Genomic DNA, 17,533 nt, shown 5'->3' on the forward strand with positions numbered 1-17,533 from the left:
ACAGTGAATATGCACGAGGTAGATTTACATACCAAGAAGGCAGTGCATGTAAATTCATCTCATGTATATTCATTGTGAATAGAAAACTCAACTGACCAGGTAAAGTATGATCTCCTCAGGTATCATATCACAGTCACCTGAAAGAAAGCAAGTCTAGCTCAGTAGTTTAAAGCACTGCTTTCATTGTCCAAAGGTCATGGGTTTGAATTCCAAGTACGGTTAGCTCCCTATTTTAATTGTGGCAATCTACCTTCCAGGTGCACCTTGATGATCTCACAATGAGGTCACCATTGTGCAGCTGGAGACCTCCATTTGCAATGAACTACAAGCTATGCTGAGGAGGTCTGTATCTCTTTTTTCTGTTTTTATCCTTTTGCCTTTTGTTTTTAAAAGTTGCCTAATGCAGCTTTTTCAAGAATTAGCTCACTGCAACACTCTACTCAGAAAAAAGGGTAGCTTTTTAGCAAGAAATATAAAGCTATCTTTTGTGCTCTGCTTCAGTTAATGGATCTTTTCCTATAATTAGCAAATAACATTGCTGTTTACCCACAAAATTAGAAGGTTTTGCATGTAATATATCTGTATTCATGTGCCCTGTTTGTGGTGCATTATTAAATGTATTTTGAGCTTAATAAAGCTGGAGAGGGACAGATTCTTCACACTTTCAAAAACTACAAGAATGAGAGGGCATTCGGAAAAATTAAAAGGGGACAGATTCAGAACCAATGCTAGGAAATTCTTCTTCACCCAAAGGGTGGTGGACACCTGGAATGCGCTTCCAGAGGGTGTGATAGGACAGAGTACAGTATTGGGGTTCAAGAAAGGATTAGATAATTTCCTGAAGGAAAAGGGGATAGAAGGGTATAGATAGAGGATTACTAGACAGGTCCTGGACCTGATGGGCCGCCGTGTGAGCAGACTGCTGGGCATGATGGACCTCTGGTCTGACCTAGCAGAGGCACTGCTTATGTTTTTATGTTCTTAATAAAAAACCCTATTGACCTTTTTAGCGAAACGCTTTGGAGAAGTCCAAAGCCTGCCTATGTCCCATCCACCTATCTTATGTCTATCTTGCGCCCAATTCCCATTCAAAGGTAGACCTGCTTTTCATTTGCCTACAATGTAGGCATTAGGTGGATGCCCATGGGTGCTCAACGATATGTAAATCAGTCAACAGATGTCCACATTGAAGCCACTCCTTCACCAAACCCATGCCTAGTTCCTTAGGCGTAGCTTTTTCTGATGATTGTGGACGCGTCTCAGAACTGACTTCCACATCCTTTGGATGTCCAAGTGCCAATTATCGCTCGTTAAGACTCTTAAGTTGCTTATTAACCACTTTCAGAACCAACTCAGAAAACGCTAACTCTGCATTGTGACACCTTTACAAAGCATTTGGAACCCGGGACAATACCAGGTGGACTTTACAGTCTATGACCCAGAAATATCAAAGAAGAGACAAGTTAATTTAATCATGTATTTTTAATTTTTATAACTAATTGGCAGACTGGATGGACTGTTCAGGTCTTTATCTGCCGTCATTTACTATGTTACTATGTTTGTTTGGATGCCTATGTCCAGCCTAACTTTAAGCAGGACTTAGGCATCCTTTACAGAATCAGGGCCTTTGTTTGTGTTTGTGTGTAGTTTTAGGCATATGTGTGTGGCTGGAGCTAGGGGACAGAGAGAGGGCCCGCAGGAAGCATGGGCTGCAGCTGGTGCTGGCTGTAGTTCAAAGCTAGCAATCATACCCAGTCTGCTAGTGTTTTTTCAACTAGACTGAACATCCATTGCAGTGCCCGGAAGAGCCTTCCCTGTGCATTCAGAGAGCGGGCAAACCAGTCCCTTCTTCTGGTAGAGTGGTTTTAATTTAGTTTAAAGCAGAACCTGTTTCAGTTCATCTCTGAAGTATTGGCTGAACTCTGTTTCATAGGCATAGCTGGAGAGGAGGGAGGGTGTAAGGGAAGCGGCCACTTTCTCAAATAGATTTTGAGTGAAATGTCATCTGTGCCGATTGGGCCTTCAAGCATTGTACCAATACCTGCTTTAGAAAAGGTTTGCTCCTCCTGACTTTAAAACCTGGCTACAACCCTGCTGTTTGTAGTGATATACTATCTTTCAACATTTGGAAAGAGCCATATCAATTCCAGCCGCTCATATTGCAGAATTAACATAGAGCTGCAGCACAAGCACCATACAAAGAATATGCTCATGTGACAGAAGAGATGCTACATTAGTATTTCTAGTATTATCAGTCCCAAAAGTAGAAATTAAATAAAATTCTATTAAGAAGGCATTGTTATTCCTTTTTAACTCTGTGGTAATTTCCTTTTTTTCTTCAGGTCGCATGAGAGGTTCTTTGGTCACTCTTCAGAGACTTGTACAGCTTTTCCCTGATGATATCCCCCTGAGGAATGACCTTGGGGTGGGATATCTCTTATTGGGAGACAACAGCAATGCCAAGATGGTCTATGAAGAGGTGAATTTCAGTAGGAACTCCATATCTCTAACAATTCATATGCTTACTCTAAACCACATGTGTAAAACACAAGGCCCGCGGGCCGAATCTGGCCCACCTGGCCTTTTTATGTGGCCTGCGGCAATACTCCTGAACTTCCCTCTTCTTACAGCCCAGCATGTCTTCCCTCCCGCGCTGGTCTGATGTCGCCGTCACGCTGAAAAATGTGCCGGCCTCGGCAGCAATTCAGCAATGTTGTCCGTGGCTCCCCTTCCTGCTTTCCATCTGCTGTGGTCCACTCAGGCGGAAACAGGAAGTTGCGCATCACTGGAGACAGACCGCAGGAAGGGGAGCTACGTACAACATTGACCTAGGTGGGAGAGAATACATGCTGGGCTGTGAGGAGAGACAAAATCAGAAAGAGAAACTGGGACCAAAAGCAAAATGACCAGACAACAAAAGGTATAAAAAATATATATTTTTTCTATTTTGTGATTACAATATGTCAGATTTGAAATGTGTATCCTGTCAGAGCTGGTGTTAGACAACAAACGTGAACTAGGACCTAAAAGTCTTTTTTATTTATTTTGTATGTAACACACAGCCGGCGTGGGGTTGGAGAGGTTGTATCCCTATACTTCTACTAAGACTAACCCTCTCCTTTACTAATGCGTAGCATGGGTTTTAGCACCGGCAGCAGCAGTAATTGAACCGAAGCTCATAGAAGTCCTATGAGTGTCGGAGCAGTTATCGCCGCTGCCGGCGTTAAAACCCACACTATGCCTTAATAAAAAATTTGGTCCACGACTTAGCCTGTGTTTTAGATTTCGGCCCCTTATGTGATTTGAGTTTGACACCCCTGCTCTAAACTGTTATGACATGGTTATGGGTCTCAAGTGAAAAGGAGCGAGTCATATTTCTAACAGGTTTATATACTAATCTAGAATTTCCTGGGTTTTAAAAAAGCTTTTATTGTAATACATTTCTAATAAACATATTTGGAACAGGAACTAGGGTAGTTTGTGCACTATGAAAAATTAAATGAAAGGAGATTTCTGAGTTGACTTCATGCGTTCTATTCGAGCCCAGAGGTAGGCCTCAAAATTAATGGTGGGTACACCTCTAATTTCATCTTAGCCTATGTCACCCCTGCTCTTTGCCTTTGTCTTGGAACCATTTACCCAAAGAATAAGGGACTGTGATGATATTCAAAACAGCGGGCACTGGAGGATTAAATGACTTGCCTAGGGTCACAAGGAAGAGCAGCAGGATTTGATTTCAAACCTCTGGGTGCAGAGGCAGCAGCTCAACCACAGCCCTGATCACCCCTCTTCTACTTCAGGTATACTCTAAATAGTTGCTAACAATTCAGTGCATGGCCCCACAGGGCTAGCTACACTTTCACAGCAGATTCCTCACTCTCAACAACCTTCCTTCATCAATTCATTCAACCCCAGAATTAAACATAAGAACATAAGAAATGCCTCTGCTGGGTCAGACCCGAGGTCCATCGTGCCCAGCAGTCCGCTCACGCGGTGGCCCAACAGGTCCAGGTCCTGTGCAGTAATCTTCTATTTATACCCCTCTATCCCCATTTCCAGTAGGAATTTGTCCAATCCTTTCTTGAACCCCAGTACCGTAATTTGCCCTATTACTTCCTCTGGAAGCGCATTCCAGGTGTCCACCACACGTTGGGTAAAGAAGAACTTCCTAGCATTCGTTTTGAACCTGTCCCCTTTCAACTTTTCCGAATGCCCTCTTGTTCTTTTATTATTCGAAAGTTTGAAGAATCTGTCCCTCTCTACTCTCTCTATGCCCTTCAAGATCTTGTAAGTCTCTATCATATCCCCTCTAAGTCTCCTCTTCTCCAAGGAAAAGAGACCCAGTTTCTCCAATCTCTCAGCATATGACAGGTTTTCCATACCTTTTATAGGTTTATATAATTTCTAGCGGGGAGCTTGTTAGCATTGACCAACCACACCTGGCGAAAAAGAAGTTAGCCTTGTTTGGAAATACTGTTGTTACTGTGCATGCTTGTGAATTTTTTGTTCTGTCAGTTTTGTTGCTTATAAGCCTTAATTGTGAAACTGCATGAAAGAGAAAAGAAATGCTATGTTTGCGGAACAGGTAAGTTGAACCTTTTGGCAGGAAAATGTGCTGTCTGTGAAGCTGATGCTGTGCCTTCACTTCTAAAGAAGAGCCAGCGTCTGTGCAGTGTCATTTGCAGCTGGCTTGCCTGGGGCCTCTCCATTCCTTTATTATGGAGTACATAAAGCTTTTTGTATGGCGAAAGGGATGACCTCGCAAAATCATGCCCAAGAAGTACCCACACAGCGTGGGTGCTGTTTGAGCATGGTTTGCGTGTGTCAATTACAAGCTTGTTTCCCTTATTCCCTGACGCAGCTGCGAGGCGAAATGCTTGGCTAATGTCGGTGGGGATGCCAACCGTGCTGCCTTTACATGCTTGAAGATAAGTTTTCCATTTAATCATCTCAGCATTTGTGATTTATAAATCTAAAAAGTACTTTAAAGTATTATATTTACAAGATGATCTTCAGTGTGCCTGTTAAGAGTTTCCACTGATTCACAGAGGTTTTTATGCCTATGAAATTATTTTGCCCTTTCCAGTTGACTAAGGGTTTCCTCCCTAATAGGGTTCTGAGGCTTTTCCTCCGGTATATTAATCATAGAAACCACACTTGCAGTGTCTGTTTTTCACCGATATATTTTCACAGCCCTTATGAAAGGGATGACCACCCCTAGCTTGGGATTTTCCACTGCTCCACAACTTTTTACGGTTGGACCAGGCTTTGGAAAACTTTAGGTCAGTATGCTTTGGGGATGGAAAAGGCCAGGATATATCTTCAGAGGAACAGTTAGAAGGTCTGTAAGGAAAGTTTTTGTTTGAGAGTGAGGAGGTTCCTCTAGGGAAGGATCCTTCGGAAGTCTGAATTTTTCCTAAGGAAGGATTGCCATCCTTAATTACACAGGTTTTATCTACTCTTTAAGATTTCAGTGGAGTGTCCTCCCATCCTTTTCTCCTCTTGGGGCCTCTTGCTGATAGGGATCTGTAGGTCATTTAAAGCTTTCCCTCTGCTTCAGGTAGTGAATGATATTATAACTTTGAAATGGAAAATTCCTGCTGTTAATTATAGGGTGAAGCAATCCATGTCTCATCTTTATCGTATGTTTCAAGTTTTATTTAAAATTTGATTAAATCGCTTATCAAATTTCTAAGCGATATACAAAATTAAAATGGGAACAAAGATTTGGGATTTACAAGCATAATATGTTAATTTCACAAACAAATGGACAGACTGAAACCATGAGGGAAATTAAGAAAGAAATACAATAGTAATAAGATAGTAAAACATAAATGGTAAAAACAAGGTGGGAGGTTCAGAAGAATGACTTAAAACTGAGTTGAGGTGGTGTGAAATTCCGGTCGGTTGGATAATCAATGAAATCTGTTTAAAGGATGTTATGAATCAATAGCATCTTTAAATAGGAAACTTTTCAAATTGCCTCTGAATCGATCGAAAGATTTTTCTTCCCTTAGATAAATCGGTAGGGAATTCCAAATTAGATTAGTTCCAGATTAGCTTAAGCTACCTTGGGTTGATACAGTAGTTTCAGCTGTGTCAAAAGACTACTATACTGGTGGAAGGTGGTGATACATTGAAGGACCCTCAGGATTATAGAATGGAATCTTTGTTGAAACAGGCCGTCAAAGTTTTTGTTCTAGGGTTACAGGCAGCAGTGTGTGGAGGTTAGGTAGCCTGTGTTTATTTTAGGTGGACTCAGCAGCTGCTACAGTATTTGAAACAAGCCAGCCCCCCCCCCTCCCCCTAGGAATCTCTACCTCTTTTCCTATTTAACAGACTTAACTAGAGCCTTGGCCAAGAATATAGTACTGTCACCATTTCTTTGGCTATGGAATTGGTCTGTGGGCATTGCATCTTAGGCTAAACTTATTAAGTTGCCTTTTAAAGAAAGTTTAATATTAAGTGAAGATTTGGAGAAGTTGTTAAAGACTCTTTCAGAGCCCAAGGTGCCTAGGTTATCAGAAGATCAGTCTCAGAAGAAAGGAGGTGTTGATGCCCTTGTACAAGTCATTGGTGAGGTCTCCACTTGGAGTATTGTGTTCAGTTTTGGAGCTGTGTCTTGCTAAGGATGGAAAAAGTCTTGAAGCGGTTCAGAGAAAAGCAACAAAAATGGTATGGGGTTTGTAACACAAGATGCGTGAATACCTCAATATATTAATGTAAACCGTTCTGAGCTTCCTGGGGAGAACGGTACAGAAATTGAATGAAGATGTACGAGAAGAGTCTTGACTTCAACATATACACCCCGGAGGAAAGGAGAGATAGGGGTAATATAATACATGCCGTATTTTTTGCTCCATAAGACGCACTTTTTCAACCCCCAAAAAGAGGATGGACATGGAAGTGCATCTTATGAAGCGAAGATACAAATTTGTTAAGCCCTCTGCCGCCGCATCTTTTAAAACCCCCGTCGCATATTTTAACCCTCCCCCTCGCTGCCGCATATTTTTTTAAAATATCCCCCACCACCGCCGCATCTTTTAAACCCGCCCACTGCCATCGTACCTGTTAGTCCAGCGTATTTCCTGGCCAGCGGCGCACAGGCCAGAAGCGCAGAGATCAGGAGCAAGCCCTGCGCGCTCCCACCTGGGCCTGCGCCAATCTCCTAATGGCTGCAGTCAGCTCTCACAGGACTCGCAAGAACTGACTGCAGCCATTCGGAGATTGGCGGGCCCAAGCAGGTGCATGGAGGGCTTGTTCCTCATCTCTGAACTTCTGGCGTGTGCACCACTGGCTGGGAAATAGATAAAGCAGCCGTCTAAGGAGAGAGGAATTTAAAAAGGTACCAGGGGTATGATTAAAGGTATGGGGGCGATGATTAAAAAAGGTACTAGGGGTATGGGGGGGATGACTTAAGGTACTGGGGGTACATGGGGCGATGGGGGATGATTTAAGGTACTGGGGGGCACATGGGGGCATGGGAGTATGATTTAAGGTACATGGAAGGTATGGTGGGATGATTTAAGGTACTGGGGGGTATGTGGGGGGTAAGGGGCCTGCCTGCCTGTCACTAGGCTACTAGGCCTGCCTGCTCTGTGTCCTCTCCCATCCCAGCCTACCACTAGACCATTAGTGGGAGAGGGGGGACAGGGTACAGAGCCTGGCAGGGAGGGGGGGACAGGATACAGAGCGTGACAAGGAGTTTGGGGTTGGGTGCCTGGCAGGGCGAATTTGGTTCAGAATGTTTTTTTCTTGTTTTCCTCCTCTAAATCTAGGGTACTGTCTTATGATCAGGTGCGTCTTATGGAGTGAAAAATTTGTATTCAAATATTTGAGAGATATTAGTATACAAAACAAACCTTTTCCAGAGGAAGGAAGACAGTAGATATAAAGGACATGAATTTAGATTACAGGGGCCCAATCCATGAATAATGTCAAGAAGTACTTTTTCACAGAGAGGGTGGTGAATGCCTGGAATACACTCCTGGTGAAACTATTGGAGACAAAGGGAGTGACAGAGTTCAAAAATGTGTTGAATAGTGTCACAACTCTAGCCCTAAGGCTCGGCTTGTGGCAGAAAAGGCTTTGCCTAACCCTAGGCTGACTTTAAAGAGGGCTAACCATTGTGACAGGCTGGACAGCAATAATAAGGAAAACTCTGAATTCCCATTGAAAGCCCAGCTCACAAAACCCTGGGGAGGTGAGGAATCTCCCCAGGGAACAGCCTAGAACAGCCTCAGAGCAAATCCAACAGCTCAGCTAACCCACAGCTGCAAGGCTTAATTAGAAGCTCAGGGAAATCTCAGCCCAAGTTACAGGCTGCCCTGCCCCCGCACAGAACAGGGCGTGGTCGCCTCAGTGCTTTAGAGGCAGCACTGAGGAGGAACCAGTCAGTCTACCCTGGGTCAGCCCAGGAAGGAGGTTCACAGGACAGCTCTCCTGAACCTCAGAGCTTTCAGGATATTGAGATGGTGGATGCAGCCCCTGTCTCTGATGCCAGCCAGCTAGCTATTCCAGAGCCCATGGAATTTATGGACACTAGCATGGATACTGAAGCATGTGTAATGGATGAAAGTTAAGTACACAGTCTTTTTTCTTTGTGGTGCTTAATTTTGTGAACTTTTTGGGTTTTTTTTACTTACCTGTTTGGAGCCGGTGAGCAGTGCTGGGCTCCCACTGCAAAGGTGTTTAAACCTGGAAGCCTTTAAACCGGGTTTATTTTGCTTGAAAGTTTTTGTTTGTGTTTGCCTTTTGAGGATTGAGTGCGACTGCAATAAGGACTCTGTGTAGGGTGATAGTTGAGGAGAATCCACACAAGATCCTGGGTGGGATCGTGGGGCCATTTGTGGCAAGCTGTTTAAATACAGATTTGAATAAGTGGATTTGGCTATTCCCCTCCCCCACCAACTGCTTTTGAGTTGGCTGGGACAGGCCTGCTTCAATCCAGGCCTGAGTACAACACTTTCAATCCTCAAAGAAAGTGCTATAGTCTTATTCCTGTCCTGTTTTGTAAAGGCAGGCTTATGAAGACTGGACTATTACAGACTAAGAAATTACTTACCTGTTATACCTGTGTGGGCTTTTTGTTTTGCAGCCCGGTGATTCTTTTATGTTTTCTTTTTGTTCATGGAGTCAATGAACTAAACCCTGAGAAGGGTCTGTGAACTCAATAAATTGGGACTTAATTTTATTTTGAACTTTATTGTTCCTAACCTGTTTTTGTGGTTCTTTATTGACCAAGAAACCAGCAGGACTTCCAGCATCTTCTGGAAGCACGTGGGCCGCAGGCTATTCTGGGCGCTGACTGGGGCCAATAGTTCAAGCCGGTTCCGGCGGTGCCACAATAGACACAAAGGATCCCTAAATAGAAAGAGGATATTATCGAAACATAACTTGACAGATCAACAGCTATAACTTTTGTTTATGATGTGCAGGAGGGGAGCTTAAATAGCTCCAGCAATGGAGAACTGAAGCCAATGCCGGACAGACATAGAGAAACATGAGGGCTAAAAAAGACAAGACAGATCAGGATGGGCTGGAGTTAACTTTGACGGCAGCTCCAGCAGTGGAGAAGCAAAGACAATGCCAGATGAACTTCTATGTCTTGTATATTGTAAAACAGATTAGGATGAGCTGGAATTAGCTTTGATGGCATCTCCAGCACTGGGGAAGTGAAGATGATGCCAGATAGACTTCTACGGTCTGGGTTCCATATGTTTCAAGACAGATCAGAAAGGCCTGGAATAGGTTAAGACGACACCTCAGTAGCTGGAAAAGTAGGACCATTGCAGGGCAGACTTTTTTATGGACTGAGCCCTGAAAATGGCAAGGATGGATGAGGAGCAAGTATCGTCTGAGTACAGGTCCTGCATATCTCAAGGGAAGGAGAAGACATCTTTTAGTGGAAGTAAAGTATAATAATACTAGTGTTTAAGCCCGTTAGATTAACGGGTGCTAGATGACCGCCTCTCCTGCTTTTGAACCTGGGCAGGGGCAGAGGCAGAGCCGGGACGGGAGGGAGTGACGGTGGGAGAGCAATTTCAAAGCCTCGGCAACGGCGGCTCCTTGACCAATCCGCGCTTACAACGGCCCCACACTTGCGGTCTGGCTGGCTCCCCCACCAAAGCCCTTCGCAGCGGCAGCCCTTCCTGCATCCGTCCCCGCGTCCCAAGCCTCTCCGAAGGCCAGCTCCCACGAAAATGGTACCCCTCTGTCCAAAGCCGCGGCGGCAGCCTCCCTCAAGACACATTTCAAATCTGACATATTGTAATCACAAAACAGAAATAAAATTATTTTTCTTACCTTTTGTTGTCTGGTCATTATTCATATCATGTAGGGGTCCCAGGCTATGGTTGGCTTTTGATAACTCGCTTGCCAGGGCCCCTTCTTTCTTCTTCCCTCCCTCCATCCCTGCAGCTGAAGACAGGCACCTCCCCCCAGTGGTCTGAGACAGGAGGGAGCAGTTAGGAGAGGGTCTGAGGGCAAAGAGGGGCTCAACAGTGCACAACCACCTTTCCTTCCCTCGCTCCATCAGGTGCAGTGAATCCACCAATGTTAAAAGGAGCCGCGTCGAAATCGGAGGCCTGCCACTGCCATAGCACATTCCCCTCTGCCTTGGTCCCGCCCCTTCTCTGACATATGGGACCGCGGCAGAGGGAACGTGTTACGGTGGCGGCAGGGCTCCAATTTCAAAGCAGCTCCTTTTAGCGGAGCTGAACTGTACCTGATGGAGGAAGGGAAGGAACGGTGGGGGAAATTTCAGCAACGGCAGAAATTGTTTGGCGGGCCAAGCACCGTGAAACTTTGTTTCTTTAGGCAGCCCCGGGGGGGGGGGGAGTCGTCGACGTGCAGGCCGCTGTGAACAGGAGCGGCGGCAGGACCATGAGGTGGGAGTGAGCAGTTCGGCTTCCCCTATCTGGGGAAACCGGGGAAATCGCCGTGCCGAACTCAGCTGCGCGTCGGGAGTGAGTTGTTCGACTTCCCCTATCTGGGGAAACCGCCGTGCCGAACTCAGCTGCGCGTGGGGCCGTAGTAAGCGCGGGGCATGCTGCACTCTTGGCGGCCACGGACCTACGGATCATGGAAGCACGCCGATAAGACTGCGCATGTGCCGCCTACGGTTTTATTATATAGATACTGTATTGTTGATTCAACATTGCCTTGATAATGAATGTGACTGTTGGACAGACAGAATGTACCACACAGGTCCTTGTCTGCTGTCATATGTTACTAAGGGGTCCTTTTACTAAGGTGTGCTAGCCGTTTAGTGCGCACTAAACGCTAATGCGTCCATTATATCCTATGGACGCGCCCTAAATCGGCTACCGCACCTTAGTAAAAGTCTTCTGTAGCTAGAGGGTTCTATTGCAGAGAACATTTCACAGAGGCTAGAGAAAATAGGCTGGTCAGAGAAAGTTTCACTCAGAAGATGAGATTTCTCTGTAGAGGGCAGCTTTGAAGGGTGGCCTAGGTGCTGGCGTCAGTGCATAGCTCCAAGGGGAGTATTTCAAAGGTGACCATAGTGTTATTCAGCAATGATGTATATAACACTTTTTCTAGGATGAGTTCATGAACTTAATTGTCAGACCTCGTAGGAAGAAATATTTTTTTCACTCTGAAACTCATTGCCAGAGGATGTGTTAACAGCAGTTAGTGTATCTGGATTTTAAAAAAGGTTTAGAGAAGTTCCTGGAGGGAAAAGTCCATGATCTGCTATTGAGACTATTTGGGTTTCTGCCAGGTACTTGTAACCTGGATTTGCCTGTGTTGGAAACAGGATACAGGGCTGGATGGACCATTGGTCTGACCCAGTGTGGCTATTCTTAAGTTAAGATCTTTAGTCAATCTCTGGCTTTTAAACTTTCTCAACTATGGAATGAACTCCCCTTAATTCTGAGGTGGCCCAGTTCTTTCCAATCTTTCCGTAAATTTCTAAAAACTTTTCTTTTTGCCAAACATTTTGAAAACTAATTTCTTTTGAAACCTTTGCTATTACTTTTTATCGTTTTTATTTAATCATTGTAAACTTTCTTTAGTTTTTATCTCATTGTTGTAATCTGAGTCGAGCTTCCTTAGGTTGATGATCCGGTATATAAAGTTAAGCTTTAGTTTAGTTTAGTTCTTATATATTTTCTTATTTCTTATGGAAGTGATATTTTTTCTTGTATGTTCTCTTAGGTTTCCACAACTTCCACAGCATAATGATTGTTGCAGTTGTCCATGTCTTCCTGCATCTCAGTAAATGGAACTGACTTTTTAGCCATCATGCTGTGTCTTTCTTTGGGATATGAAAAAAAGCCATAGCATGATGGCTGAAATGTTGATTCCACTTACTCAGAAGTGCCAAGACCTGGCCAACTGGAACAATAATTTTTTGTCATGGTTTTTTTTTATCTGGATTATACATATTTTCTGATGTTTTTTAAGGTTCAGAATTCATACTTGTTTGTTGAAGTTTTTTTGTTCTTTTTTGAGGGGAAATATCTTCTGTCTTTTATATACTTGTCCATTGCTTTGTTATTGAAATACTAATTGCCCAAGCTGCTGCACAGGGTTCTTAAACTATGACATCACAACCCATTAGTTTCTCAGTCTCTACCAGCTGGCAGGATGGCACAAACCCAAACGTCTACACTGGCTTGGAGGGATTCAAGGAAAGAAAATTAACAGACAAGACCTAGATTTAAACATATTTGCCCTCTATAGAGGGCAGCATTGGGGCAGGGACTGAACACAGGTATTTCTCTATTTTCAAAAGTATAGGCAGTTTAGAGTCAAAAAATATTTCAAGTGCTAGAGGGGCAAATATTGTTCTGGTAGTTCAAAAATTGGCTACTTAGTACTTTGTTTTAACATCTAAGATTTTCCTTTTAAGCCTGAATTATACAAAATCCATTCAACAGCTTTCCCTTCCTGTTAATTTACAAGTTTGACTGAGATTTGAAAGGCTCTAGGAACTTGAAAATTGAACGGATGTTAGTTCAGCAGCTGCAGCTTGTTCAATAACAGTAATGAGGTGATTAAGTGATAGAGACCTGTGTGTGCAGATGAAAGGAAGTATTTAAAGAAACAGATTCCCTATTTCCCTCTACCAGTTTTACTGATTAAGCTATCAACTACTATATAATTTGATGAGCTTGAGAACTGAATATAGGCCAAGGTCACTATTAAAAAATGGTCCAAAAATCATGACTGAGTTTGTTCATTTTCTTCAAAACAGGTTCTTTCTCTGGCGCCTAATGATGGCTTTGCTAAAGTGCATTATGGCTTCATCCTCAAAGCAGAAAACAAGATTGCTGAAAGTATTCCCTACCTGAAGGTGACTGACTGCATATTAATTACCTCTCTGAGTTCCATACTGTGTAGCATGCAAAAATCTCTTGTGCGCTTTATGGCTTCCTTCAGTAATTTGATTGGCACAACTAATTAGCTGCGGTCCCTTATGATGAGTTGCAAGTTTCAAAACATCATTATTGACAAAAGTGATGCTGTCAAGGCCTGGGGAAGAGTTTCAAAGGACATCTTTCTGAGTTTGAAGGCAAACTGAATTGTTCATCATAACTTGATTTTTGTTTCTTTATAAACATTTGCTGAATTGTCCTTTGGCTGAAGTGAAGATCATAAGAACAACATAAGAACATAAAAATAGCCTAATATTGGGTCAGACCAATGGTCCCTCTAGCCCAGTATCCTGTCTTCCCGGTGGCCAATCCAGGTCACAAGTACCCAAATAGTAACAGCATCAAGGCAGATTTTCATTATTGTAGATGATGGAATTAGTTTGAACATTTTTTTTTTCTGCAGTCTTTCCTCAGCAAAATTACAAAGCATAATCTTTTTTTTAATAGTGTGTTCTTGTGTCCTTAACACATAGTAACCTGTGCTAAGTTAATTTGGGTCACACTAAACACACACAGGTTAGCAAATTGTCCAAGTTTTCATAATTAATAGAAGGCCAAATGGAAAGCTGACCAGAAATGTTTTTGCTAATTGACCCATCATGTTATGTTTTTATGATAGAATTCTGCTCCTGCTTCTTCTGCATGAGTTGACTTCTAGCCAGTGCAATCACAAACCCAAAATGAAACTAAGGGAAGTAGCTACTAAAGTGTGGTCAAAGTTGGGCTTTTACTGCACCTTTGTTTATCACAGGAGTCACCACCCCGTGGTATCTTTGTACCACAGGTTAGTTATTCCCATAGAAAATGAATAACGCAGCTTGAAATCAATTTTGCACGTTGCATTATTCTTACTTCTCGGGCCAGGTATTAAAAGCTTTATTTTTCCCTTCTCCCCAAAGCCCCCTGTGAAGCCCCCCATCACAACCCCCATTCCCAAACAATCTCCATTACAAGCCTCATCCCCAAAGAACTTCCACCTTCCTTTAGGTCCCCCTAATCCTACCTTTCACTATTCCTAATGTCTAGGGCAGGGCTGCCCAAGTCTGGTCCTCGAGATCTACTGGCAGGCCAGGTTTTCAGAATATCCACAATGAATATGCATGAGAGAGATTTACCTGCACTGCCTTCTTGGTATGCAAATCTCTCTCTTGTATGTTCATTGTGGATCCTGAAAACCTGGCCTGCCAGTAGATCTCGAGGACCGGACTTGAGCAGCCCTGGTCTAGGGGTTCTAGGATAGGAGCAATCAATCTCCATTCAGTCCTGCCCCTCTCAGTGTTGGTTTTAAAATGGCACTAGCAATCCCTGGTGGCAGTTTTGCAGTACTACTGCTAAGGTTCAAGCTGCTGTATAAAGGCCTTTTGCTATTTTGGAACCAGAATTAGCAGGGGCAGGAGCAAGAGCAACTTGGGATCTCTTCTGCCTTGGAACCCCTAGATACTAGTGATTTCTACAGGTAGACTAGAGGAACTTACAGGAGGGTAGGAGGGTTCTTGGAAGAAAGAAAGTCCCTTTGGGAGGTAGGGTTTGTGCTTGATAGGAGTCTTCAGGAGTGATGGATATATGGGGGGGGGGGAGAATTGGAGAAAGGAAGAGATGAAGATTTTAATGCTGGCTCCTTTAAGATGCATCCCAAGAGCAACAGGCTGCAAGTTAGCAATCATGTGCTCCCAAGTAAGAAAAATAATGCCTGAGCAGGCATAATTTTTCCAATAATAATGCAGTTTTAGAGAGAGTAATATGTATTTACCCATAATGCACTTTAATTACTACTCCCTCCTCAAATTAGCAGATAGTCCTAAGAGGACATTTAGGTAATGTCATAGGCCCCCTTAGGGCGATGGCTAATGGGGTAGCCTATGGCAGAATTAAATAGCCTATGGGGTCAATTTGGGCCTCATAGGAATAGTCAGGAAAAAGGCAAGTGAGCATGAAAATTCTTTATAGTTTATAAAACTTTCCTTTTGGCTAAGTTTTAATAATAATATTGTAATTTATAGCTAAAGAGATATGATCAAGAAACTGTTTTATTTTACTTTTGTGATTATGATAAACATACCGAGGGCCTCAAAATAGTACCTGGCAGGCCGCGAGTTTGAGACCACTGCTCTAGCCTTTTTCTATTCAAAAACTGTGGCTTGCTTGTTCAGCCACCTACAGAAATGTTCCCCCCTCCCATCAACTGTAGGGAACTCTCTAATTTAGTCCCTTCCCCCACATGTGTAGAGGGAAAAGTTCTAGCAGAACATGCTCTGAGTGGTGACATCAGTGCTGTGTGCATGCTTCCTCTGGTGATAGCTGCTGGTATACTTCTACAGCCTGATTAAAAGGTGTTTTAAAGACAGAAAAAGAATGAGTGTCAGGCTGCTCTGTGTATGCTTCTGGAGGGACATAGCTAGCAGGCATAGACTGAGTATCACAATAAATGTACAGGTAGGTAAGATATTCTCTGTTTACTTATAGGTTTTTACTCTTTCAATAGGAAGGATTGGAATCTGGTGACCCTGGCACTGATGATGGACGTTTTTATTTCCACTTGGGTGATGCCATGCAAAGAGTTGGAAATAAAGATGTGAGTATTCATCGTTCTAATTATTGGTAAAAATAGATATTGCATTGAAAAATGTTTCTTTTGATTGTCATTTAAGTGCTTCATTTGGGATGGTTTTAATTGCATTCTCTACTAAAGAACAACCACCTTAACCAGGGCAAAATCAAAAATTGCTGGCCACTGTCTAAAATTCTATTTCTAGAAAAAATTATAAAGATAGAGCTCGACACGGTTTATAGGTAATTCAATAAATGAGGAAAGGACATAATAAGAAATTAGAGGTTATGAAGAGGATAGCTAGCTTTACATTTTAAATAGATAGCTTTACGTTTTGGGGAAAGCCAGGTTTTCAGGTGCTTTCGAAATAATTGGAATGAGCCTAGGTTCCGCAGTGGGGCAGGGAGGTTATTCCAAAGCTCAGTGAATTTGAAGAAAAGGGATTTCCCTAATTTACCCTGCATACATGACACCTTTTAACGAGGGGAAAGATAGTTTGAGTATGTGGGCGGATCTGGTAGTATTCCAGGATAATGGGATTAGGGTAGGAAGAATGCCATGTCGGATCTTGAAAATTAGGCAGGTACATTTAAAGTGAATCCTAGAAATCACTGGAAGCCAGTGAAATTTTGACAGAAGTGGGGAAACATGATCGAATTTGCTTTTTGTGAAGATCAACCTAGCCGCAGTGTTCTGGATCCGCTGAAGTCTTTGAAGATTTTTCTTGGTTAAACTTAGATAGATGAAATTACAATAGTCCAGCCTGGAAAGAATGATTGATTGTCCAAGGACAGCAAAATGTTGTTGGCGGAAGCAGGATCTCACTTTCCTCAATATGTGAAGACTAAAAAAACATTTTTTTACCAGAGAGTTGAGATGATCATTAAAGGAAAGTGTAGAGTCAATAATGATGGCCAAAACTTTGCTTGAGAATTTGATCTGCAGTGTGGGACCAGAAGGTAGTGGAACGAGCATGGGTAACTGATCTAATTTGGGACCAAGCCAAAGTAGTTTTGTTTGGACTCATTCAGTTTCATTTGTACAGAGAGGGCCCAGGATTGGAGTTTCGTTATGCAAGCTGTTATATTTTCGGTGAGGTTAGTGAGGTTCGAATCTATCTCAAGAAGGACAAAGATGTCATCTGCATATGTAAATAGAGTTTCAAAGGGAGATAGATGGAAGAATTTCAAAGAAGACATATAAATGTTGAAAAGAAGAGGGGACAGGGGTGATCCCTGAGGAACACCACATAGATCAAATCTGTATTGTTTATCACTATTGATATCATATGCCACGAGTGAGGGCACAGTGTATCTCAAAGGGAAGACATTTTAATATTGCAATTAGCAAATTAACCAAATATACTTAAGAACATAAGAATTGCCATACCTGGGACAGACCAAAGGTCCATCAAGCCCAGTATCATGTTTTCAACAGTGGCCAACCCAGATCCCATCTCAATAATAGCCTATGGACTTTTCTTTTAGGAAATTATCCAAACCTTTTTTAACCCCTGCCAAGCTAACTGATTTCACCACATTCTCCAGCAATGAATTCCAGAGTTTAATTACACGTTGAGTGA

General features: G+C 42.9%; 1 protein-coding gene across 5 annotated transcripts in view; it reads left to right on the forward strand.

Moving 5' to 3' along the window:
- ASPH (aspartate beta-hydroxylase) overlaps positions 1-17,533 on the forward strand; it is a 456,780-nt gene that overhangs the window by 362,990 nt on the left and 76,257 nt on the right. For all 5 annotated transcript variants that reach the window (XM_033933439.1, XM_033933442.1, XM_033933441.1 and 2 more), the window contains 3 exons: positions 2,343-2,479; positions 13,223-13,321; positions 15,886-15,975. In XM_033933439.1, coding sequence (XP_033789330.1) covers positions 2,343-2,479; positions 13,223-13,321; positions 15,886-15,975 — 326 coding nt within the window. The remainder of the gene's footprint in view (positions 1-2,342; positions 2,480-13,222; positions 13,322-15,885; positions 15,976-17,533) is intronic.

This window comes from Geotrypetes seraphini, chromosome 2, assembly GCF_902459505.1.
Source record: "Geotrypetes seraphini chromosome 2, aGeoSer1.1, whole genome shotgun sequence".
Lineage (NCBI taxonomy): Eukaryota > Metazoa > Chordata > Amphibia > Gymnophiona > Dermophiidae > Geotrypetes > Geotrypetes seraphini.